The 27,659-nt window shown below is 39.8% G+C and overlaps 1 protein-coding gene across 1 annotated transcript in view; it reads left to right on the top strand.

Moving 5' to 3' along the window:
• Positions 1 to 27,659, top strand: part of LOC128640512 (pancreatic triacylglycerol lipase-like) — a 174,623-nt gene that overhangs the window by 53,384 nt on the left and 93,580 nt on the right. Inside the window, exons 5-9 of the mRNA XM_053692988.1 lie at positions 17,944 to 18,078; positions 21,171 to 21,279; positions 21,520 to 21,639; positions 21,747 to 21,866; positions 22,683 to 22,801. Of these exons, the coding sequence (XP_053548963.1) occupies positions 17,944 to 18,078; positions 21,171 to 21,279; positions 21,520 to 21,639; positions 21,747 to 21,866; positions 22,683 to 22,801 (603 nt within the window). The remainder of the gene's footprint in view (positions 1 to 17,943; positions 18,079 to 21,170; positions 21,280 to 21,519; positions 21,640 to 21,746; positions 21,867 to 22,682; positions 22,802 to 27,659) is intronic.

Here is a 27,659-nt window from a genome sequence, read left to right as displayed (position 1 = left end):
CATAGGAAAACACAAGCTGTCTATATGCATAGAAAATATGAATGAGTTTTCATGAAGAGTTTATAGTAAGATAAACATACAGCATTGAGAAAAGTGTATTAGTTTATTTTGATTCCTCAGAAAAAGTTTAGAAAATTTTCAGCAGGTGTTAAGTGTCCCTTTAAATGGAAAAGTTTATATCAAGTTAGGAATCCAAAAAGTAGTTGGGGCTTTGAGCTCAGTTCTGAATTAAACACTATTGTATTAAATTACTTATAATAAAAATTAACACTTTATTAACATATATGCAACATACACAAACGTTTAAAAATACAGCTACAACTGTTAGGCGATAAGGGGTATTTCACATCCACTATTTTAATGATAGCCCAGGTGTGTGGCTGCTGTATTAAAAAGGACTGTGTGGGCTGTGAGAGACTGGTCACTCATTCAATTTTGAGCATATAATAAAGTGTATTCAATCTTTAACTCTGCCGTTAATATATTTCTAAGTTAGCTGGCTATTCAGTCTCCAACTAATCACCATAACAATAACAGTGGCAGGCTACAGAATGTAACTATATTGTATTTGTAACAAATGTATCATTTTTTTCCCCAGTTCAAATTATTTTAACTCCGCAGTTACGTCCCTCATAGCCCCGCCCACCGACGCGTTTTGTCACTCTTGTGTGACTTCGTCAGGGCTTAGTGGTGGTCTCGGCCATATTAGCTTCTCTTATAGGCATATGTTGCCATGGAAATCAGTTTTGTTGATAGCAGTGTTGTACTGCCAGGCGTCAGTGTTAAATTCATGTGTGTCCGCAGAGGGTGCTCATATTAATTTAAAACAAAATGATTGTCTTTATATGTCTATTAAGTTCCACAAAAATTGGATGCGTAATAAGGATTTCAATATTGGCTATTTGTTCTTTTGGAAATATGTGTCATATTCCTGTACAGGAAAGGATTCCTGGAATACTGTTTTTATCCTACACTGAGGGTTTGACGGATATAATCACCTTTAAACATTTCTCAATTCAGTTTACTATTAATAAGCCCCAGGATACATATATTGTGTATGTAGATATTTATTTATATATCATGTGTTATCAGCATTATCGCAATAGGACATATCAGTCAAAAATTAATGACAGTTCAGGGCTATTTTTTATGCTTATTCCACAAAGTCATAAGATGCAGTTTTAAAGTATATTTTGCATATTTTGTTATATTGAACGGCCTACTAGGTATTTTTTCCAATCCTGATCGCTTTCAATTATTTGCATACTGGAGTACTATCAGACAGGTATTATGGAATTTCTGTATTATCCCAGAAAACATTTATATGATATCGCTTCATCTAGCCCTTTTGGTGCGGCGGCTTGCAGTCCATGAATAGTGATGTCGCAAACCTAAAATTTTGCGTTCGCAAACGGCGGACGCGAACTTCCGCAACTGTTCGCGAATGGGCGAACCGGGCGAACCGCCATAGACTTCAATAGGCAGGCGAATTTTAAAACACACAGGGACTCTTTCTGGCCACAATAGTGATGGAAAAGTTGTTTCAAGGGTACTAACACCTGGACTGTGGCATGCCGGAGGGGGATCCATGGCATAACTCCCATGGAAAATGACATAGTTTATGCAGAGTCTGGTTTTAATCCATAAATGGCATAACTCACCTAACATTGCTAAATTGTTTGGAACAACGTGCTTTAAAACATCAGGTATGATGTTGTATCGATCAGGTAGTGTAAAGGTTACGCCGCTTCACAGTGACAGACCAAACTCCCCGTTTAAAAGGACAGTCTACACCAGAATTTTTATTGTTTTAAAAGATAGATAATCCCTTTATTACCCATTTCCCAGTTTTGCATAACTAACACATTTATAATATACTTTAAACCTCTGTGATTATCTTGTATCTAAGCCTCTGCAAACTGCCCCTTTTTTCAGTTCTTTTGACAGACTTGCAGTCTAGCCAATCAGTGCCTGCTCCCAGATAACTTTTCGTGCACGAGCACAGTGTTATCTATATGAAATACGTGAACTAACACCCTCTAGTGGTGAAAAACTGTTAAAATGCAATCTGAAAGAGGTGGGCTTCAAGGTCTAAGAAATTAGCATATGAACCTCCTAGGTTAAGCTTTCAACTAAGAATACCATGAGAACAAAGCAAAATTGGTGATAAAAGTAAATTGGAAAATTGTTTAAAATTACATGCTCTATCTGAATCATAAAAGTTTATTTTGGCCTAGACTGTCCCTTTAACGCACCGCAAACAACCGCAAACAGTCCATTTGCACAACCGCAAACTCCCCATTTGCACAAGGTTGGATACCAAGCTAGCCATGTCCCGTTCCTTGTCCTCACTGATGTCATTGAAGGTCTCTTCCTCTACCCAGCCACGTACAACACCAAGGGTCCCCGAAAGGTGTCAACAAGCCCCCTGGGACGCCTGCTGTGTTTGGTCTTCCACCTCCTCAAAGCCACCTTCCTCCTCTGACTCCTCTTCTTCAGACTCCTCTCTCTGCATTGCCTCTCTCTGTGTTATTATAAGGTGTGTTAAGTAGTACTATTCCTATCAGTTTGATCCCTGTTACGTCCCCTATCAGGGGACGTGTATATGGCATCGATTTTAGGAACCGGGAGATGGAAAAAGATGCTTGGTTGGTCCTCCTACTTCAAATTTGGGGCACTGCGCGTGCAATCTAATGTACCACCAGATTGGAGTCGTGTGTTAAGTAGTACTATTCTTATCAGTTTAATCCCTGTTACGTCCCCTATCAGGGGACGTGTATATGGCATCGATTTTAGGAACCGAAAGATGGAAAAAGATGCTTGGTTGGACCTCCTACTTCAAATTTGGGGCATTGCGCGTGCAATCTAATGTGCCACCAGATAGGAGTGGTGTGTTAATAGTTCTATTCTTATCAGTTTAATCCCTGTTACGTCCCCTATCAGGGGACGTGTATATGGCATCGATTTTAGGAACCGGGAGATGGAAAAAGATGCTTGGTCGGTCCTCCTACTTCAAATTTGGGGCACTGCGCATGCAATCTAATGTGCCACCAGATAGGAGTGGTGTGTTAAGTAGTACTATTCTTATCAGTTTAATCCCTGTTACGTCCCCTATCAGGGGACGTGTATATGGCATCGATTTTAGGAACCGGGAGATGGAAAAAGATGCTTGGTCGGTCCTCCTACTTCAAATTTGGGGCACTGCGCATGCAATCTAATGTGCCACAAGATAGGAGTGGTGTGTTAAGTAGTACTATTCTTATCAGTTTAATCCCTGTTACGTCCCCTATCAGGGGACGTGTATATGGCATCGATTTTAGGAACTGGGAGATGGAAAAAGATGCTTGGTCGGTCCTCCTACTTCAAATTTGGGGAACTGTGCGTGCAATCTAATGTGCCACCAGATAGGAGTGGTGTGTTAATAGTTCTATTCTTATCAGTTTAATCCCTGTTACGTCCCCTATCAGGGGACGTGTATATGGCATCGATTTTAGGAACCGGGAGATGGAAAAAGATGCTTGGTCGGTCCTCCTACTTCAAATTTGGGGCACTGCGCATGCAATCTAATGTGCCACCAGATAGGAGTGGTGTGTTAAGTAGTACTATTCTTATCAGTTTAATCCCTGTTACGTCCCCTATCAGGGGACGTGTATATGGCATCGATTTTAGGAACTGGGAGATGGAAAAGATGCTTGGTCGGTCCTCCTACTTCAAATTTGGGGAACTGCGCGTGCAATCTAATGTGCCACCAGATAGGAGTGGTGTGTTAAGTAGTACTATTCTTATCAGTTTAATCCCTGTTACGTCCCCTATCAGGGGACGTGTATATGGCATCGATTTTAGGAACCGAAAGATGGAAAAAGATGCTTGGTTGGACCTCCTACTTCAAATTTGGGGCACTGCGCGTGCAATCTAATGTGCCACCAGATAGGAGTGGTGTGTTAATAGTTCTATTCTTATCAGTTTAATCCCTGTTACGTCCCCTATCAGGGGACGTGTATATGGCATCGATTTTAGGAACCGGGAGATGGAAAAAGATGCTTGGTCGGTCCTCCTACTTCAAATTTGGGGCACTGCGCATGCAATCTAATGTGCCACCAGATAGGAGTGGTGTGTTAAGTAGAACTATTCTTATCAGTTTAATCCCTGTTACGTCCCCTATCAGGGGACGTGTATATGGCATCGATTTTAGGAACTGGGAGATGGAAAAGATGCTTGGTCGGTCCTCCTACTTCAAATTTGGGGAACTGCGCGTGCAATCTAATGTGCCACCAGATAGGAGTGGTGTGTTAAGTAGTACTATTCTTATCAGTTTAATCCCTGTTACGTCCCCTATCAGGGGACGTGTATATGGCATCGATTTTAGGAACCGAAAGATGGAAAAAGATGCTTGGTTGGACCTCCTACTTCAAATTTGGGGCACTGCGCGTGCAATCTAATGTGCCACTAGATAGGAGTGGTGTGTTAAGTAGTACTATTCCTATCAGTTTAATCCCTGTTATGTGCCTTTTTTTTTGGTTTGGTTTTTTAAGCCACAGTGCAGCATCAGAGGCCAGAAAAATTAGTCATGTACACATGCCTGAAAAATTAGGTATTGTTGCAGCCGCTGCTGTAGCAGTGGCCAGAACAATTGATGTTTGTTTCCCAGGCAGAAAGTGCCCTAAAACATTGCGGCTTGAACCCTAGTTGGTAGCGGATAAGTCACACAAGTCATCCGGTATTCAGAGATAAAATACAGCAGCGTGTGGACCATTTTTAGCCCAAGGCAGCTCATCTCATTAGGCCTTTTTAAGTCGAATGTATCGCCCACTGTCAGTCCCTTCGGCATCCATCCCTCATTCATCTTAATAAAGGTGAGGTAATCTAGACTTTTTTGACCTAGGCGACTTCTCTTCTCAGTGACAATACCTCCTGCTGCACTGAAGGTCCTTTCTGACAGGACACTTGATGCAGGGCAGGCCAGAAGTTATATCGCTAATTGGGATAGCTCAGGCCACAGGTCAAGCCTGCACACCCAGTAGTCAAGGGGTTCATCGCTCCTCAGAGTGTCGATATCTGCAGGTAAGGCGAGGTAGTCTGCTACCTGTCGGTCGAGTCGTTCTCTGAGGGTGGACCCCGAAGGGCTGTGGCGATTAGTAGGACTTAAAAAGCTCTGCATGTCCTCCATCAACAACACGTCTGTACAGCGTCCTGTCCTTGCCGGCGTGGTCATGGGAGGAGGAGGATTACTTTCACCTCTTCCCCTGTTAGATTCCCGTTGTGCTGTGACATCAACCTTATATGCTGTGTAAAGCATACTTTTTAATTTATTTTGGAACTGCTGCATCCTTTCTGACTTGCGGGAATTCAGTAACATTTCAGGCACTTTATGCTTATACCGGTGGTCTAGTAGCGTGGACACCCAGTACAGGTCGTTCTCCTTCAGCCTTTTTATACGAGTGTCCCTCAACAGGCACGACAGCATGAAAGACCCCATTTGCACAAGGTTGGATGCCGAGCTACTCATGTCCCGTTCCTCATCCTCAGTGATCTCACTGAAGGTATCTTCTTCCCCCCAGCCACGTACAACACCACGGGTACCAGATAGGTGACAACGAGCACCCTGGGATGCCTGTTGTGGTTGGTCTTCCTCCTCCTCCTCAATGCCACATTCCTCCTCTGACTCCTCTTCCTCACAATCCTCTTCCAGCGTTGCCACAGGTCCAGCAAGCGATGCTGATAAGGCTGTTTATGGTGGTGATGGTGACCAAAAGTCTTCCTCTTCCTCTTCACGCTCATCTACGGCCTGATCTAGCACTCTTCGCAGGGCACGCTCCAGGAAGAAAACAAATGGTATGATGTCGCTGATGGTGCCTTCAGTGTGACTGACTAGGTTTGTCACCTCCTCAAAAGGACGCATGAGCCTACAGGCATTGCGCATGATCGTCCAGTAATGTGGCAAAAAAAATCCCAGCTCCGCAGAGGCTGTCCTAGCACCCCGGTCATATAAATAGTCATTAACGGCTTTTTCTTGTTGGATCAGGCAGTCAAACATTAGGAGTGTTGAACTCCAACGTGTCGGGCTGTCGCAAATCAAGCGCCTCACTGGCATGTTGTTTCACCGCTGGATATCTGAAAAGTGCGCCATGGCCGTGTAGGAACGCCTAAAATGGCCACACACCTTCCTGGCCTGCTTCAGGACGTCCTGTAAGCCTGGGTACTTATGCACAAAGCGTTGTACGATCAGATTACACACATGTGCCATGCACGGCACATGTGTCAACTTGCCCAATTTCAATGCCGCCAGCAAATTTCTTCCGTTGTCACTAACCACTTTGCCGATCTCCAGTTGGTGCGGAGTCAGCCACTGATCCACCTGTGCATTCAGGGTGGACAGGCGTGCTGGTCCGGTGTGACTCTCTGCTTTCAGGCAAGTCAACCCCAAGATGGCGTGACACTGCCATATCCGGGATGTGGAATAGTACCTGGGAAGCTGGGGGGGTGCCGTTGATGTGGAGCAAGACGCAGCAGCAGAAGAGGACTCAGCCGAGGAGGTTATGGAAGAGGATGGAGTAGGAGGAGTAGAGGAGTCACCCACTCCTCTGCAGAGCCACGCATTCCATGCTTGGCAGCCGTCACCAGGTTTACCCTATGCGCAGTGTAGGTGATATACCTGCCATGACCATGCTTTGCAGACCAGGTATCAGTGGTCAGATGGACCCTTGCCCCAACAATGTGTGCCAGACATGCCATTACTTCCTTTTGCACAATCGAGTACAGGTTGGGGATTGCCTTTTGTGCAAAGAAATTTCGGCTGGGTACCTTCCACTGCGGTGTCCCAATAGCTACAAATTTTTGGAACGCCTCAGACTCCACCAGCTTGTATGGTAAAAGCTGGCGGGCTAAAAGTTCAGACAAACCAGCTGTCAGATGCCGGGCAAGGGGGTGACTTTGTGACATTGGCTTCTTACGCTCAAACATGTCCTTGACAGACACCTGACTGTGGGCAGATGAGCAGGAACTGCTCAAGGCGAGACACGGAGTGGCGAATGGTTGAGAGGGGGCAAGGAGGACAGCAGTGGTTGACGTGGCTGAAGATGCTGCACCAGGAGGAGGATGGCGGCTTTGTGTTTGTGTGCTGCTTGTACTCATGTGTTGATCCCATAGGCGTTTGTGATGTGCGATCATGTGCCTTCGCAAAGCAGTTGTACCTAGGTGGGTGTTGGACTTCCCACGACTCAGTTTCTTTTGGCACAGGTTGCAAATGGCATCGCTGTTGTCAGAGGCAGACACACAAAAAAAATGCCACACTGCTGAGCTCTGCGATGACGGCATTCTGGTGGTGGCAACAGCATGCGTTGATTAGCGTGCTGTCTGGCTGACCCCGGGTGCCGATGCATGCTGTCTGACTGTGCCACTAGCTCCTTGCGATGACCTCCCCCTCATTCCAACTCGTCTCCTCCTCCTCTCTGTCTCCCCATCTAAACTTTCCCCCTCTTCTTCTTCTCTTCTAGCAGGAACCCATGTGACATCCACGGATGCATCGTCATCATCAACCGCTTCACTTGTATCTGACAAGTTAACAAAGGAAGCAGCAGCGGGTACAACATCATCATCATCACACCGTACGTCCATGTGTGTAATGCTGCCTGACTGAGACATATCCCTGTTATCTACATCCTCTGGCAATAATGGTTGCTCATCTCTATCACTCATTTCTTCCAACTGATGTGTAAATAACTCCTCTGACAGATCAAGTGAAGCGGCTGTGGTGCTAGTGTTGGTGGTGGCGGCAGGCGGGTGAGTGGTAACTTAAGAGGTGCCCGAAGCTAAGCTGGAGGAGGATGGTGCGTCAAGGAAGCTGTAGAAGATTGGGTGTCCTGTGCTAGCCAGTCAACTATGTCTTCAGAGTCAGAAATGTTCGAGTTCGGGGTACGTGGCCTCTGAACACAGGGCATTATTCTAGGGCCAAAGGGAATCACAGCACCACGAACACGACGGCCCCTGCGGGGTGGCCTGTCTCTGCCTGTCATTTTTTTTTTGATTAGTGGTACTATGCGTGCAAGCTATTGTGACAACAGATATGAGTGGCACTGTGCACTGGCAGAAGATGGCAGAGTAGATGCTGTCTCTGTAGGCCTGACACACACGCTTGCAGACAACTAACTGCTATTCAATCTATTACAGTCAAAATTGTATTTTATTTTTAAATGTACACTACTGTTACAACAGATATGATTTGCACTGGGGTGACACTGTGCCCTGGCAGGCAGGCACTTAAACGCACACGTGTGAAGGAAACTGACTGCTATTATTTAACACAGTCAAAAAAGTTTTTTTTTTTTTTTAAATGTACACTACTGTTACACCAGATATGAGTTGCACTGGGGTGACACTGTGCCCTGGCAGGCAGGCACTTAAACGCACACGTGTGAAGGAAACTGACTGCTATTATTTAACACAGTCAAAAAAGTTTTTTGTTTTTTTTAAATCTACACTACTGTTACACCAGATATGAGTTGCACTGGGGTGACACTGTGCCCTGGCAGGCAGGCACTTAAATGCACACGTGTGAAGGAAACTGACTGCTATTATTTAACACAGTCAAAAAACTGTTGTTTTTTTTAAATCTACACTATTGTTACACCAGATATGAGTTGCACTGGGGTGACACTGTGCCCTGGCAGGCAGGCACTTAAACGCACACGTGTGAAGGAAACTGACTGCTATTATTTAACACAGTCAAAAAAGTGTTGTTTTTTTAAATCTACACTACTGTTACACCAGATATGAGTTGCACTGGGGTGACACTGTGCCCTGGCAGGCAGTCACTTAAATGCACACGTGTGAAGGAAACTGACTGCTATTATTTAACACAGTCAAAAAAGTGTTGTTTTTTTTAAATCTACACTACTGTTACACCAGATATGAGTTGCACTGGGGTGACACTGTGCCCTGGCAGGCAGGCACTTAAACGCACACGTGTGAAGGAAAATGACTGCTATTATTTAACACAGTCAAAAAACTGTTGTTTTTTTTAAATCTACACTACTGTTACACCAGATATGAGTTGCACTGGGGTGACACTGTGCCCTGGCAGGCAGGCACTTAAACGCACATGTGTGAAGGAAACTGACTGTTATTATTTAACACAGTCAAAAAAGTGTTGTTGTTTTTTAAATCTACACTACTGTTACACCAGATATGAGTTGCACTGGGGTGACACTGTGCCCTGGCAGGCAGGCACTTAAACGCACACGTGTGAAGGAAACTGACTGCTATTATTTAACACAGTCAAAAAAGTGTTTTTTTTTAAATCTACACTACTGTTACACCAGATATGAGTTGCACTGGGGTGACACTGTGCCCTGGCAGGCAGGCACTTAAATGCACACGTGTGAAGGAAACTGACTGCTATTATTTAACACAGTCAAAAAACTGTTGTTTTTTTTAAATCTACACTATTGTTACACCAGATATGAGTTGCACTGGGGTGACACTGTGCCCTGGCAGGCAGGCACTTAAACGCACACGTGTGAAGGAAACTGACTGTTATTATTTAACACAGTCAAAAAAGTGTTGTTTTTTTAAATCTACACTACTGTTACACCAGATATGAGTTGCACTGGGGTGACACTGTGCCCTGGCAGGCAGTCACTTAAATGCACACGTGTGAAGGAAACTGACTGCTATTATTTAACACAGTCAAAAAAGTGTTGTTTTTTTTAAATCTACACTACTGTTACACCAGATATGAGTTGCACTGGGGTGACACTGTGCCCTGGCAGGCAGTCACTTAAACGCACACGTGTGAAGGAAAATGACTGCTATTATTTAACACAGTCAAAAAACTGTTGTTTTTTTTAAATCTACACTACTGTTACACCAGATATGAGTTGCACTGGGGTGACACTGTGCCCTGGCAGGCAGGCACTTAAACGCACACGTGTGAAGGAAACTGACTGCTATTATTTAACACAGTCAAAAAAGTGTTGTTTTTTTTTTAAATCTACACTACTGTTACACCACATATGAGTTGCACTGGGGTGACACTGTGCCCTGGCAGGCAGGCACTTAAACGCACATGTGTGAAGGAAACTGACTATTATTATTTAACACAGTCAAAAAAGTGTTGTTGTTTTTTAAATCTACACTACTGTTACACCAGATATGAGTTGCACTGGGGTGACACTGTGCCCTGGCAGGCAGGCACTTAAACGCACACGTGTGAAGGAAACTGACTGCTATTATTTAACACAGTCAAAAAATGTTTTTTTTTTTTTAATCTACACTACTGTTACACCAGATATGAGTTGCACTGGGGTGACACTGTGCCCTGGCAGGCAGGCACTTAAACGCACACGTGTGAAGGAAACTGACTGCTATTCTTTAACACAGTCAAAAAAGTGTTGTTTGTTTTAAATCTACACTACTGTTACACCAGATATGAGTTGCACTGGGGTGACACTGTGCCCTGGCAGGCAGGCACTTAAACGCACACGTGTGAAGGAAACTGACTGCTATTATTTAACACAGTCAAAAAAAGTTTTGTTTTTTTTAAAACCTACACTACTGTTACACCAGATATGAGTTGTGGCACTGGGCAAGTAGGCACAGTATACGCTGTGAGCCTGACACACACGCTGGCAGGCAGGCAAATGCAATTAGATTACACAGGGAGAAAAAAAAAAGCAGCCCTAAAAAGGGCTTTTTGGGGTGCTTTCCTTACAGCAGAGATCCGATGACTCCTTCAGGACTGTAGTGGACACTGAATACACTAGCCTAGCTATAGATTTCCCTACTAAATCAGCAGCAGCTACACTGTCCCTCCTCTCACTAACAATGCAGCTTCCGAATGAATCTAAAATGGATGCTGTCCAGGAGGTAGGAGGGTCTGGGAGGGAAGGTCTGCTGCTGTTTGGCTGGAATGTGCCTGCTGACTGTGAGGTACACGGTCAAAGTATTACTCAATGATGATGAATAGGGGGCGGATCGAACATCGCATATGTTCACCCGCCGCAGCGAATGCGAACATGCTAGGTTCGCCGGGAACTATTCGCCGGCGAACAATTCGCGACATCACTATTCATGAATCCATCTGCATTCCTTTTGCAGCAATATTTTATTAAAGTTACCTCTTCTGCCTTTTAGTTTCAGCTGTTCAATTGTAAAAAACTTAATATCATATTTGGCATCTGCATGGAATGTATTCATATGCTGGGCTATTGGTACTGATCTATTCCATTTAATATTACCAATATGTTCCAAAATCCTAGTTCTTAACTCCCTGGAGGTCTCTCCCACATATATCAAATTACTTTTGCACATTGCAACATAAATAACCATATTAGATCTACAGTTCATGAAAGTTTTTATCTCATACGTTTTATTTGTATTGGGATTTGTAAACCATTTTTTCGGAATTATGTTTCTGCATGCTTTGCAGTGTCCGCATTTGTAGAAACCTTTGGTTTCTCTAAACCATGTTCTTGGTTTTGGTATCGAATAATGGCTGTTAGTTAAAATATCTTTTAGATTTTGTGTTCATCTATTTGTGATTAGGGTTTTTTTGTTATTACCTCCAGTAAGTCAGGATCGTCTGTCAGTATGTGCCAACGTTTCTGAAAGATCTGACGTATTTTGTGATTATTTTCATCAAAAGTGCCTATGACTCTTATGGATTGTTCCTTTTCCTTTATTGGTGTGCAGCCTGTTGTGGCATTTCTTAGTAAAGATCTTCTGTCTGAGGCTTTCACTCTTTGATAGGCTTTCTTGACAGATTGGTTAGGGTACCCCCTCTCTTTAAACCTTTTTCTTAGTTCAAGTGCCTCTTTCTCAAAGTCCTTGTCTTTACTACAGTTTCTCATAGCCCTTAGGTTTTTCCCGTTGGTATACCTAATTTTTTATTTTTTGGGTTAAAGCTTTTCCATTCAAGCAGTCTGTTAGTTTATGTACTCTTGCTATACAATTTAGTGTTCAAAACACCATCATTGTCTTTGATAATCTAGGAATGCAATTCTTGGTTCATCTACTGTGTGTGTATATTTAATTCCATAAATGTTGTTATTTAACCATTTCATGAAATCTAGAAAATCATTTTTTGTGCCAGATCATAGTGTTAGCACATCATCAATGTATCTCAAATATAATTCCATATACTTCATATATGGACAAATCAGTATTGTACTGACAAAAACTGTACATCTGATTAGCACTCACATTCCTGAGATAGAATTTTGTGGATATTGACTTAGATGAGACTCCTAGGTGGAGTTCAGAGCTAGAATATTAAAATTTAACTTTTATTCAAAATTATTAAAATATATTACAAACACACAAAGACAAAAACTTTTAAAATTATCATCTGCTGTTGAGATTGTTTTCTTTATTAGGTGAATTCTCAATAGGACTAAGCTTGTAACATATGAGTTATGAACTATAGTTATAGACTTATCAATAGTTTAATGTTTCATCACATAGCATGATCACTGGTTTATCTTGGGATCTGAGTAGATAGTTTACTAGTGTAGGTTCTTGGGTTGCTCAGATGTCAATCATCTAATGTAATGTTAGAGTTAGAGCAAAGTGAGTATAGCTACCCTTCACCCTATATTCCCATTAAAGGGGAGCACTATATCTGAGAGGATGTCACCAACCTTAATATGACCTACAAATCCTATTTTTCCAGGTAACTGCAATTTATCAGTTAATAGACAGTGACTGATTTTAGCTCCTTTATTTGTTATAGTAAAAAGGCATTGCCTGGTATTGCAGAGGATTGGATTAATTTGTTAAATATCTTGAACTTATTGTTACAAGCTCCAAACACTATTTAACTAATAGTGGATGTTTGGCTCCAATTTTGCCTGAACAAGTTATAATAATGTTGATACTATGTATTGAATTAAATCTCCACTAGGTGTCAGTGTTGTCACATAAATTCTCCCTTTTAATAATATCAGAAATGCCGTTCAGTATATACTGGTAACTTTCAGATTATTTGGGATGTAGGGAGCCTGTGAAAATTACTGTGAGTACAATTATATGTGTTACCGGATTGCTGTTAGCCCTACTATTAACTTAGGAGTCTTAAGAGTCTTCTGAATATCATTAGATTATATTGCAACTCGATAATAATAGACTCGCAAGGAAAAGTGAACACTGGGAGAGTGTTTAGAAATTTTACTTGAACAGTCAGTGATCCTATAGATAGAACAAATGGTTATATTGTTACAGTATGGTTGTGTTTGTTTAACTTGTATTACATCTCATTTGTAAGTTCAGATTCAGATTGTTACAGTATGATTGTGTTTGTTAGCATCCTGATTTATTATGCTCATTTGTTCTATCCAAGCCAAAAACAGGTTGGCATATGTGGGTGCGCAACAAGTGCCCATCGCTGTTCCCCTCTTTTGAACTTATATTTTGTTATCAAAAAGAAAATAATTGTGTGTTAGGACAAAATTTAGTAGATCAATAGTGAAGTCATCATTCAAACTCCCTTTTGGATTTACTGTCTTTTGAAAATGTCTTACCGCCTCAAGTCCTAGATCGTGCATGATGTTGGAGTAGATATTTTCTACATCAATACTAGCCAGTAGTACATTATCATCCACTATCATGTTTTCTAAATGATTTAGTACATAATTTGTGTCCTGTACATATGATGTCATGGTGTGTACAAATTTCCTAAGTTTTTTTATCTAGGAAGATACTGACCTTTTCTGTGAGGCACCCATTGCCCGATACAATGGGCCTACCTGGAGGGTCCATTAGATTTTTGTGTACCTTGAGGAGACTATAGAATGTGGCTATTCTTGCCATTTTGTTCATCATGTACTGATGTTAATCTTTAGTGATTAGTCTTTCATTGACTCCCTAATCAAGCATTGCTGTTAATTCATCTATAAATCTCTCTGTAGGGTCTGTTCTGATAACACAATAGTCTTCACTATTATCAAGTATGTCCTTACACATTTTTAAATATTTGTCATTTGTCATGATTACTGTATTGCCACCCTTGTCTGCATTTTTGAGTGTAATGTCAGGATTATTTTTTAGTTCAGTCAGTGCTGTTCTTTCTTTGTAGCTTAGTTTTTACCAGTTGCACTTTTAGTATCTAGTATTTCGAGTTCAGTCATTACTAGGGCCACAAATTTATCTATCAGTGAGTATTTAGATATCATTGGTATAAATGTACTTTTGCCTTTTACTAGACTCTTATCAGCATTATCTAAAGGATTCTCATTTTCATTTAATAGTTCCAGCATGGCCTGGACCATTTCATGGTCCTCTATTTCAATCCCTAAGTCATTCAATTGATTCCGGTTGATATTTTTATGGAATTTATGTAATGCCAGTTTCCTGGCAAATAAATGTGTGTCCTTAACCCAATCAAACTTGCTATATCTCGCTGTTGGTATAAAAGATAGTCCTTTTGCTAATAATGTGTGATGTTCCTTTGTCAATGGAATGTTAGCCAAATGTATTATTTGAAAGTCTGTGTTATTTATTTCTGTTTGTTGTATCCTCTGCCCCTGTACTGCTGCCTCATTCTTAGTGTTCTCCTTGGGGGAAACAGATCTTTCTCTTAAAAAATACGTATAATTGCAGGTTCATTTAGAGCAACTGTACTCCCTTCTGATACTAGGGCCTCTATTTACCAAGGTCTGGCGGACCTGATCCGACAGTGCGGCTCAGGTCCGCCAGAATACGCTCTCCGTATTCAGCATTGCACCAGCAGCTCACAAGAGCTGCTGGTGCAACGCCGCCCCCTGCAGACTCGCGGCCAATCAGCCGCCAGTAGGGGGGTGTCAATCAACCCGATCATACTCGATCGGGTTGAATTGCGGCGATGTCTGTCTGCCTGCTCAGAGCAGGCGGACAGGTTATGGAGCATCGGTCTTTGTGACCGCTGCATCATAACTGCTGTTTCTGGTGTGCCTGCAGGCTCGCCAGAAACACAGGGCATCAAGCTCCATTCGGAGCTTTATAGATAGGCCCCTAGGTGTGTTTGTTCCTTTTCAGACATAACTGATTCACTTACTGAGCTTTCTAATTGTTTAGTCTTGCTCTCCTGTTTTTCAGTGTTATATCTTGGGTTCCTTCTTTTATAGAGGTTTTTATACATGTTCCCTTTCTGAAGATCTGACCAGTCTCTTTGTAATTTTCTATTTTTCAATTCACTTAATTCTTCTTTAATTTGTCAATATGGAATTTAATTTTTTGATCAAGTGCATCAAATTCCTTATGTGTATTATATTTGTTTGTTTGTACTTTAGCGTCTTCAACTAGCATAGTAAACTGGTCATATTGTTTCTTTTCATACTCTGTCAGCAGCATAAGGTCTAAAGAACACTTTGTTAATATCTCTTGCCATCTTGTTATAAAATTCTCATCGCTGATGTAAAAAGATGGTGCTAATTGTATGCGCAGACCTCTGGGTACTAATTTATTTTTGACATAGTTTTCAAGGCTAAAAATTTCCCAAAAGGATTTAACCTGCTTTTTCATTATCTTAGCAATATTTTTAAACAGCCAACGCAGTCCTTTTTAATACAGCAGCCACACTCCTGGGCTATCATTAAAATAGTGGATGTGAAATACGCCCTAGCAATTGTAGCTGTATTTTTAAACGTTTGTGTATGTTGCATATATGTTAATAAAGTGTTAATTTTTATTATAAGTATTTTAAATGGAAACGTTTAAAATTATGAATTTTTTATCACTTTTTGAGATATATAATTTAAAGTATTACCTAACTCAATATTTGCTTTTTAATATAAATATAGACAACATGTTTACTAAAATCAACTCCACACCATTTCAGAGATCTAAACCCTACAGACGGCTAGATTACGAGTTCTGCATTAGCCTTAAAAAGCAGCGTTAAGAGGTCCTAACGCTGCTTTTTAACGCCCGCTGGTATTACGAGTCTGGCAAGTACAGGTGTACCGCTCACTTTTCTTCCGCGACTTTTGGCTACCCAAATCCCCTTACATCAATTGTGCATCCTATCTTTTTAATGGAATTTGCCTAACGCCGGTATTACGAGTCTTGGAAGAAGTGAGCGGTACAGCCTCTACCTCCAAGACTCCTACCGCATTTAAAAGTCAGTAGTTAAGAGTTTTATGGGCTAACGCCGGAACATAAAGCTCTTAACTAAAGTGCTGACAACTACACTAACACCCATAAACTACCTATGAACCCATAAACCGAGGCCCCCCCACATCGCAAACACTATAATAAAATTATTTAACCCCTAATCTGCCGACCGGACACCGCCACCACCTACATTATAGCTATGAACCCCTAATCTGCTGTCCCTAACATCGCCGTCACCTATATTATATTTATTAACCCCTAATCTCCCCCCTCCCAACGTCGCCGCCACCTACCTACACTTATTAACCTCTAATCTGCTGACCGGACATCGCCGCCACTATAATAAATATAGTAACCCCTAAACCCTGCACTCCCACCTCGCAAACACTATAATAAATTTTATTAACCCCTAATCTGCCCTCCCTAACATTATAGGTAAGTATTTATTTTTAAATAGGAATAATTTATTTAATTATAGTAAATTTATTTCGTTTTATTTAAATTATATTTAACTTAGGGGGGTGTTAGGGTTAGGGTTAGACTTAGGTTTAGGGGTTAATAACTTTATTATAGTAGCGGCAATGTTGGGGGCAGGAGATTAGGGGTTAATAATTGTAGGTAGGTTGCGGCGATGTTAGGGAGGGCAGATTAGGGGTTAATAAAATGTATTATAGTGTTTGCGAGGCGGGAGTGCGGCGGTTTAGGGGTTAATACATTTATTATAGTGGCGGCGATGTCCGGTCGGCAGATTAGGGTTTAATAAGTGTAGGTAGGTGGCGGCGACGTTGGGGGCAGCAGATTAGGGGTTAATAAATATAATATAGGTGTCGGCGATGTTGGGGGCAGCAAATTAGGGGTTCATAGGGATAAGGTAGGTGGCGGCGGTGTCCGGAGCGGCAGATTAGGGGTTAATAATATTATGCAGGTGTCAGCGAAAGTGGGGGCGGCAGATTAGAGGTTAATAAGTGTAAGATTAGGGGTGTTTAGACTCGGGGTTCATGCTAGGGTGTTAGGTGTAGACTTAGAATGTGTTTCCCCATAGGAAACAATGGGGCTGCGTTAGGAGCTGAACGCTGCTTTTTTGCAGGTGTTATGTTTTTTTTCAGCCAGCTCAGCCCCATTGTTTCCTGTGGGAAAATCGTGAACGAGCACGTTTTTCAAGCTTACCGCTACCGTAAGCAACGCTGGTATTGAGGGTTGAAGGGGAGCTAAATTTGGCTCAACGCTCACTTTTCTGAGGCTAACGCAGCCATTCAGAAAACTCGTAATACCAGCGTTGGTTTAAGGGAGGCTTGTTAGCCCCGCAAATTTTTACCGACAAAACTCGTAATCTAGGTGAGATTTTTTATCAAGAATGATTTACATCACATTGGAGCCAGAACACATTTTGTACAATTGTTTTGCCCTGCAGCTAATTATCTCTACCATCCCTCAGTTCAAAAGTACAAAAACATCTTACTGTGATGGCTATCATAGGCTCGCACCAAGCAGCCTCTGGGGCATAATTTTTCATCTATTTTTTTTTTAGAGATTATTTCATCTTCCTGGGTTAAAACTGTCAATAGATATTTCTGCAATCCTTTTATAGCATTACATTACATAGTAGCCACATTGTACAAACACTCTGCATCAGTCTCTGGTTGGTGAATATGCATAGAGTGCATGCTTGCCTGACAGTCAGACAGACACCAATCATTGGCTGCTCCCATATAAGCACAGGGGGTGTGTGCAAAATGTGTTGATTTAGTAGGTAACAATGAATAGATAAAACAAATATATTGCACATTTCTTACAGACAAGCTATCACTACAGAACCTGAATTTACTAAATGCTATAATCTGCCGAATTATCTGTTTTTAGACAATGCTTCAAGTGGAAGACGTAAACTGCTTCTCTGTTGACTGGAGTGGAGGATCTCGTACTTTGTACTCACAAGCAACAGCCAATATCCAAGTTGTTGGAGCAGAGGTGGCCAATTTTATTAACATTCTTCAAGTAAGTAAACTACTTGTAACTGCTTTTATTGGTCTCACAAGACCTGCATATCTATATGTTCAAAATAAAGAATACAAATACTACAAAAGTATTTTTATTAGGCTAGATTACAAGTGGAGCACAATCAATAGCAGAGAGGATGTTACGTTTTCCACAAACTTGGACAAAGAATATAGCATAATATAGTATTATAAGGGAATAGTTAAAGGGACATGTACCCAAATGATGAAGTATTAAAGAGTGATTCAACATATGTGTAAAAATCTGACTAAAAAATATCACATGCACATCTCTATGTATAAAAGCTAAATATTTTTTGCCTCAAGGTTTCTTCAGCAGCCGCAACCCATTGTAAAATAACTTTAGCCAGCCAATCAAGATGCTAGTCATTGACATGCAAGGGAGCATGCATCTGGCATGTGCATGCACAGTTATGTTATTTCCCTCCTACATTTAAAGGGACATGAAACCCAAAATATTTCTTTCATGATTCAGGTAGAGAATACAATTTAAATAACTTTTCAATTTACTTCTATTATTTAATTTGCTTCCTTATCTTGTTATCCTTTGCTGAAAGGTTTATCTAGACAAGTTTATTAGCAGCAGAGAACCTAGATTCTAGCTGTTGATTGGTGGCTGAATATATATATATATATATAAATTGTGATTGGCTCACCCATGAATTTAGTTAGAAACCATTAGTGCATTGCTGCTTCTTTAACAAATGATACCAAGAGAATAAAACAAATGAGATAATAGAAGTAAATTAGAAAGTTGTTTAAAATTGTATTTTCTATCTGAATCATGAGAGAAAAATGTGGGTTTCATGTCCCTTTAAGGATGTTAACTGGGATACTTCAGTGAAATCTCATGAGATCACTATAATGCAATGTATATCATCAGCCCCAATGAAGCTAATTGCTAGTGATGTCGCGAATAGTTCGCCGGCGAATAGTTCCCGGCGAACATATGCAATGTTTGGTCCACCCCCTATTCCTCATCATTGAGTAAACTTTGACCCTATACCTCACAGTCAGAAGACACATTCCAGCCAATCAGCAGCAGACCCTCCCTCCCAGACCCTCCCACCTCCTGGACAGTATCCATTTTAGATTCATTCGGAAGCTGCATTCTTAGTGAGAGGAGGGACAGTGTAGCTGCTGCTGATTTAATAGGGAAATCGATAGCTAGGCTAGTGTATTCAGTGTCTACTACATCCTGAAGGACTCATCTGATCTCTACTGTAAGGACAGCACCCCAAAAAGCCCTTTTTAGGGCTAGAACATCAGTCTGCTTTTTTTTTTTTTTTCTGTGTAATCTAATTGCAGTTGCCTGCCTGCCAGCGTGTGTGTCAGGCTCACAGCGTATACTGTGCCCACTTGCCCAGTGCCACCACTCATATCTGGTGTAACAGTAGTGTACATTTAAAAAAAAAAAACACTTTTTTGACTGTGAAATAATAGCAGACAGCTGCCAGTACCCAAGATGGCCGCCAATAAGGCAGATGGGGAGGGTTAGAGAGCTGTTTTGGGGGGGGGGGGTCAGGGAGGTTGGGGGCTAAGGGGGGATGCTACACCACAGCATATGTAAATATGCTAAAAAAATAAATAAAAAATATTTAAAAACCTTTTATTTTAGTACTGGCAGACTTTCTGCCAGTACTTAAGATGATGGGGACAATTGTGGGGTGGGGGAGGGAAGGGAGCTGTTTGGGAGGGATCAGGTGGTCTGATGTGTCAGGTGGGAGGCTGATCTCTACACTAAAGCTAAAATTAACCATGCAAGCTCCCTACAAACTACCTAATTAACCCCTTCACTGCTAGCCATAATACACGTGTGATGCGCAGCAGCATTTAGCGGCCTTCTAATTACCAGAAAGCAACGCCAAAGTCAAATATGTCTGCTATTTCTGAACAAAGGGGATCCCAGAGAAGCATTTACAACCATTTGTGCCATAATTGCACAAGCTGTTTGTAAATAATTTCAGTGAGAAACCTAAAATTGCGAAAAAATTTAAGTTTTTTTTAAATTTGATCGCATTTGGCGGTGAAATGGTGGCATGAAATATACCAAAATGGGCCTAGATCAATACTTTGGGTTGTCTACTACACTACACTTAAGCTAAAATTAACTCTACAATCTGCCTACATGCTCCTTAATTAACCCCTTCACTGCTGGGCATAAAACACGTGTGGTGCGCAGTGGCATTTAGCAGCCTTCTAATTACCAAAAAGCAATGCCAAAGCCATATAAGTCTGCTATAATGGCATGTCTGGCACACAGTGTTGGGGCAAGGGTCCATCTGATCACTGATACCTTGTCTGCAAAGCATGGTCACAGGGCAGGTATATCACCTACACTGCGCACTGTGAAGCGGGCGTAACCCTTACACTACCTGATCGATACAACATCATACCTGATGTTTTAAAGCACGTTATTCCAAACAATTTAGGAATGTTAGGTGATTTATGCCCTTTATGGATTAAAACAAGACTCTGCATCAACTATGTTTTTATTTTCCATGGGAGTTTTCCCATGGATCCCCCTCCGGCATGCCACAGTCCAGGTGTTAGTCCCCTTGAAACAACTTTTCTATCACTATTGTGGCCAGAAAGAGTCCCTGTGGTTTTTAAAATTCGCCTGCCTATTGAAGTCTATGGCAGTTCGCTCGGTTCGCCCGTTCGCGAACTTTTGCGGAACTTCGCGTTCGCGAACCCAAATTTTTAGGTTCGCGACATCACTAGTGACTATCGCTAGAGCGTTAAAAAATAAGGTTGCATAGAAGCACTAATATGTTTGTGCTGTACTTGTAGTCTAAACCATTAAAAATGATTGTGCTGATCAATGTATTTTCTATGCAGGGCATATTGTAGAGTAATAGTTATTAAAATTAGTATCAGCTAAGTCTTGTTATATCTATTATTATAGGTTTTAATTTTCATGTTAATGTACGTTTACAAAAATAAATTATTTTGAAAGCACATAATAAACATATTATGCATCTAATATGATTTTTCTCTTAGCTATAAAATGGAGATAATAGCAATATTTTTTACGATGCCATTACATTGATTTTGGAAATTGTTTGTTAGAGCAATTTTAGCCACCCTCTATCAATGGTAAACTTGATTGGTCACAGTCTGGGAGCGCACGCAGCTGGTGAGGCTGGAAGGAGAAACCCTGGAATTGGTAAAATAAGCGGTAAGTTCAGCTGGCAAATCTAGTGAATATATAATATAAATGATGCCCAACTGATTAGACATCAATTATACCATTTCCTTGACTTTAAATTGATGATTCATCAATGTGTAAGCTGTAAGGAATATAAAGGGAGTTATTTCAGGTTATGGAGAGAGGGGAATCAATTTAATTATGGAATCTAATGACATTTTTATTAACTCTTTATTTATTAAAAATAATAATTACAAATATTTAAACCAGGTTTGGATCCAGCTGGACCATTATTTGAAGGAACACCCACTGAAGTCAGACTTGATTTAACCGATGCTGTTTTGGTGCAAGTGATTCACACAAATGCAGCTGAATTTCTTCCTTATTTTGGTAAGATGTGAACTCGTTATTAGTTAACCTAGAAAAAATAATTAATTTGTAGGAGGTAAATTGTAAATGTCACATAGTAGATCTTATTATACATTTTTTTGTTTCAGGTTTAGGAATAAAACAGCCAATTGGACATCTCGATTTCTATCCGAATGGGGGGGAATTTATGCCAGGATGCCCAAAAATCATAATCAACTTAAGTCTAGACATTGACAAAGTTTTTGAAGGCAAATATTCTATATTTATTTAAAAGAATATTAACTTTAATTCACAAATTATTAGGAACTACATTATCCTTGGCTAAATAGTGCTAGGGCACATTAAAAATAAAAATATGTATCCCCTAGTTTTTTAAAGCTTCAAGCACTCCCTAAAGACTCTTCTGTTCAGGGCTGCATACAACCTACACTGACCTTTCATAATACCAGTTCCTCTCCTCTATTGCTATCCACCATGAACCTCCTTAGAATGTAAGCCTAAGAGCCCAAATGCTTGCAGATCACCTTCACAAGAGCTGACTACAACAGTGTGACTCTATGCAGGTCCCTCTACCCATTTGATCCCTGTAATTGCTACCTTGTAAACCGCCTATGTTTATAGCACTGCAGACTATGTTGGCGCTCTACAAATAACATAATAATAATAATAATAATAATAATAATAATAATAATAAAGATAATAACAAAATTAAGTATTTTTGTTAGTTTCCTATATTGTTTGATTTATTTAAATACCTAAATAAAATATAGCAAATAAGATATCAATTTCATATCATATAACTTTCTTTTCATAAGTCTTATATACACCTAGGATAACAATATTTTATCATAGTTTGTGCTAGGAATATTTATAATAATATTTAATTTATTGCATGTATCTTGTATTTCACAATATCTTATAATCTATTCTTATTAAAATATATTTAATAATTCATTTTAATTTTACAAAAACATTATTATTTTTTTTATATTTTTTAGCAGAAATGTATAATCTGTTCTTTATCTTTTTTACTTGTATGTCTTATTGTATAATTATTTTATCAGGACTTGCGGAAACTGCCGGATGCCATCATGCACGAAGCAGAGGATACTATACCGATAGTATTCTACATCCTGATGGATACATTGGTTTCCCCAGCCCCTCCTACAGTGAATTTCAGAAAGTAAGTTTATACTTTAAGTGTCTTTTTATTTCTAGAGCTAAAAACAATATACAATAATTATATAAGGCCTATATACGTTTAGGAACATTGTACTCCAAAATGTTGTATTGTCTATATTCAAGAACAATGTTTAAACATGCTGATAATTTTTTTAGCAGAAAAAAATTTGAAGTAAAAATTTAGATTGAAGCTAAAATAGTTGTGTATTTCCTATTATTGCTTGTTGGGTGACAGGTACTTCCTGCTTTCAGAAATCTTGGAAAAGTACTTCAACTTTATTGCAAAGATTAAAATTGAAAATACTCATAACGGCAATCCATTAAACAGTCTTAAGTGTTTGGCTTGCCTTAACTTTACTCATGGTCTATGAGTAAGGCTTAGGCACGCCGAAACGCGTAAGACTGCGCACAATACATACAGACAGAGAGCTACATGGATGTCTGCCGCAGCTAGCTTGAGCAAATATGAGTACAGCGTTAGCTGCTAACTTAAGATCTTATTATCAATACAGATTAATTAGGTGCAAGAACTGCATGATTACCTCTCCCAATCTGACACACTATTTTTTTACATATTTTACCGGGATTTATAGGTACTGCTTATTATTGCCTAGAAGCTCTTTCTCTTTTATATTGACTACAGTTGATAACAAACCCCCTTCTCTTGTTGTATCCTTAACTCCCTGCTTACACTCATAAACTGATCCTTTTTGCTAGTCCTTATTGGATTCTAGGTACTTCCTCCTTAGTCTTATTGGCAGACACATACAATTGCTGTTTATCAAGAAGTACAGAACTAATACTCCTGTATTTGGTTTAAACAGATTTTGGTTCACTTTTTTCAGGCAAGTAATTTGCATGTTTAACTGCTGCACTTTCAAATTGATGGTTTCAATTACAGTACATTGTCCCTTTAAATGCTTTATAAATCATACCAACATGTCTTCTCTCTGGCCTAGATTACAAGTTGAACACTATTGATAAGGCAGGAATAGTGCACAATATGGTATTACAAGTCAACTGTAAAATAGTTGTACTAGAGAGTATTCCTGTTTGTGGCCAACTTTTTTTTAGTGCACCTTATACTCTCAGTGGATTGAGCGGGTGGAGTATAAAATTGCTCATATTACAAGCTATGAGTTGTGCTCATAATAGCGCTACAGAAATGATTCACCTTCAGATTTAAAGTAAAATGTTAGGGCTAGAATAAAAGTATAACACATTTATAATATGTCAAAGTTAAGTATTTCACACATACTGTACATATATATTGGGAACCCTCCCTAGTCTATCACCATCTCATATACATTATCAATTTATATCACTGTAAAAAACTTTTATATATATCAAAATAACAAGAGTATTGCATTGAGCAATGATACTTTTTTATTCTACTAACTATACATTTATAAGATGACAAGCTTTCGGAAGAGTGTTTTCCTTTTTCAAGTCTGAAGCAATACTGACCAATTTGATGGAATTTACAGATTATATCTTAAAACAGGCTAAAAAGACAAAGGGGCATATCTATCAAGCTCTGTACGGAGCTTGAAACCCCGTGTTTGTGGCGAGTCTGCAGGCTCGCCGGAAACACCAGTTATGAAGCAACAGTCTAAAGACCGCTGCTCCATAACCTGTCCGCTTGCTCTGAGCAGTCATCGCCGAAAATCTACCCAATCGAGTACGATCGGGTTGTTTGACACCCCCCCTGCTAGCAGCCGATTGGCCGCGAATCTGCAGGGGACGGCATTGCACCAGCAGCTTACAAGAGCTGCTGGTGCAATGCTGAATACGGAGAGCGTATCAGGTCCGCCAGACCTTTGATAAATATCCCCCCATGTGTTACAGAGGTCTGAATGCAGGGGGAGGAGAGGGTGTCGTAAAAATCATTATGGGGTTTTAGGAGACAGGCAGATAGTGTCAGTAAAAGATAACAGGCAGGGGAAATATATGGTTATACACAAAGCATATACTGACATAAAGTTATATATCAACATAGAATCAATATGAATGAAGATGGAAAATTAGGTATACAGGGGAATGTAAGATAGTCAAAAAAGGAGAAAGGAAAGAAAGAAAAAAAAGGGGAATAATAATAATGACAAAAGTGTTCACATAGGCTTACCTGTGTACCTATGCATAGAGAGTTTGGAAGATACAATGTAATTGACTACAGTATATGAAAGTACATTACAAACATTTTTGATCCACATTTAGTCCAGAATTTAGCAAGTTGAAGTGCATTATCATTTTCATTTCAAAGGTTTTTCTTTCCATGGTGTTTTTGAAGTTGCCTCTGAGAATCTTGAGTTTGAGGTTTTGGATGGAGTGGTCAGGTTGGGTGAAATGGTGACCAACAGGGGTATAGTATTTTATTTCACAGTGGTTTTTGATTGAGTGTCTGTGTAAGTTCATCCGAAGGTGCAGTTTTTGGCTTGTTTCTCCAATATAACATCCCACTTCACATGCAGTGCAATGTATCATTTATACCACATTTGCGGATATACATGAATATGCTTCTTTAATGTTATAGGATTTACTCTTGTGATTAGCTGTGTTGCTTTCACAAATGTGTTGACATAGTTTATATACACAGTATATATTAAAATATAGTTTAAGAATTTGAGGACCTCCACTGATTTTTCATTATTTACATGCACCTTCAGCATAGAGCACTTTCGGGTTAGCAAAAGCTGGAACCTGAGTTTGTTGTGTGGCCTATAGAAATCTATTAGGTTTATGCTATCTATTAGGTTTATGCTATCCCGCCTCCAGATGTTAGGGTTCCCAAGACTTTCGCTTGAGTGCTAACATTTTAGTTTCCGCTTGTAATATAAAAGTAAAAAGGGAGCACTAGGGATTGCACACTAGCGATTTTAGTTCACCATAACACGTATTTTATTACACTCCGCTTGTAATCTAATCTAATAATCAAAAGCTTGACAAAATAGAGAGAAATCACGCAAAATATTAGAGTGCTTTTTTGAGCATTATATTGTATTGTATGTGTCTGCACTTCATAAGCAGAACACTTGAAAGTGAGATAAACAGCTAAACTTTAGAGAAGAAGTAAGGGCGCTAGAAAAGCTTAAAATACCCCTTAAAAGCTTGACAATTGATTAAAAACAAAAAATGACCAGGGACTTAGATAAATTATATGTATATTTTATAAATCTCCGAATTAGACAAACACAAATTTAAAAAACAACACAATTATTTTTTTTTAACAAACAATCAGATTCAAGTTCAATCCGATTGGCTAAACCAATCAGCAAATCAGATTGAGCTTGCATTCTATTGGCTGATCGGAACAGCCAATAGAATGCGAGCTCAATCTGATTGGCTGATTGGTTCAGCCAATCGGATTGAACTTGAATCTGATTGGCTGATTCAATCAGCCAATCAGATTTTTCTACCTTAATTCCGATTGGCTGATAGAATCCTATAAGCCAATCGGAATTCGATGGACACCATCTTGGATGACATCATTTAAAGGTACCTCATTCGTCGGGATGGATGCTCCGCGTCGGAGGAGCGAAGAAAGAAGATTGAAGATGCCACTTGATGGAAGATGCTGCCGGATGGAAGAAGACTTTGCTGCCGCTTGGATAAAGACATCGCCCGGATTGGATGAGGAGTTCGGCCCGGTTGGGTGAAGACAAGGTAGGGAGATCTTCAGGGGGGTAGTGTTAGGTTTATTTAAGGGGGGTTTGGGTTAGAGTAGGGGTATGTGGGTGGTGGGTTGTAATGTTGGGGGGTGGTATTTTGTTTTTTTTTCAGGCAAAAGAGCAGTTTTCTTTGGGGCATGCCTCGCAAAAGGCCCTTTTAAGGGCTGGTAAGGTAAAAGAGCTTTGAACTTGTTTAATTTAGAATAGGGTAGGGAATTTTTTTTTATTTTGGGGGGCTTTATTATTTTATTAGGGGGCTTAGAATAGGTGTAATTAGCTTAAAAATCTTGTAATCTTTTTTTTATTTTTTGTAATTTAGTGTTTGTTTTTTTTGTAATTTAGTTTAGTTTATTTAATTGTATTTTAGTTTAGATATTTGTTGTTTATTTAATTTATTGATAGTGTAGGTGTATTTGTAACTTAGGTTAGGATTTATTTTACAGGTAAATTGGTAATTATTTTAACTAGGTAGCTATTAAATAGTTATTAACTATTTAATAGCTATTGTACCTAGTTAAAATAAATACCAAGTTAGCTGTAAAATAAATATAAACCCTAAAATAGCTACAAATGTAATTATTAATTATATTGTAGCTATCTTAGGGTTTATTTTATAGGTAAGTATTTAGATTTAAATAGGAATATTTTAATTAATAATATTAATATTAGATTTATTTTAATAAGAGTTTAGTTAGGGATGTTAGAGTTAGATAGGGTTATTATACTTAATATATATATAATATAATAACGATATTAACTATATTAACCCTAATATAATTAGGGTTAATATAGTTAATATAGGTGGCGGCGGTGTAGGGGGATTAGATTAGGGGTTAATACATTTATTATAGGTGGCAGCGGTGTAGGGGGATTTAGATTGTAGGCAAAAGAGCTGATTACTTTGTGACAATGCCCCGCCAAAAGCCCTTTTAAGGGCTGGTAAAAGAGCAGTTTTCTTTGGGGCATGCCCCGCTAAAAGCCCTTTTAAGGGCTGGCAAAAGAGCAGTTTACTTTGGGGCATGCCCCGCAAAAAGTCCTTTTAAGGGCTGGCAAAAGAGCAGTTTTCTTTGGGGCATGCCCCGCTAAAAGCCCTTTTAAGGGCTGGCAAAAGAGCAGTTTACTTTGGGGTAATGCCACGCAAAAAGCCCTTTTCAGGGCTATTTGTAGGGTTAGACTTAGGTTTAGTGGTAG

The sequence above is a fragment of the Bombina bombina genome, chromosome 9 (assembly GCF_027579735.1).
Source record: "Bombina bombina isolate aBomBom1 chromosome 9, aBomBom1.pri, whole genome shotgun sequence".
Lineage (NCBI taxonomy): Eukaryota > Metazoa > Chordata > Amphibia > Anura > Bombinatoridae > Bombina > Bombina bombina.
The sequence above is the reverse complement of the archived record's forward strand: the minus strand, read 5'-3'. Positions and strand labels throughout refer to the sequence as shown.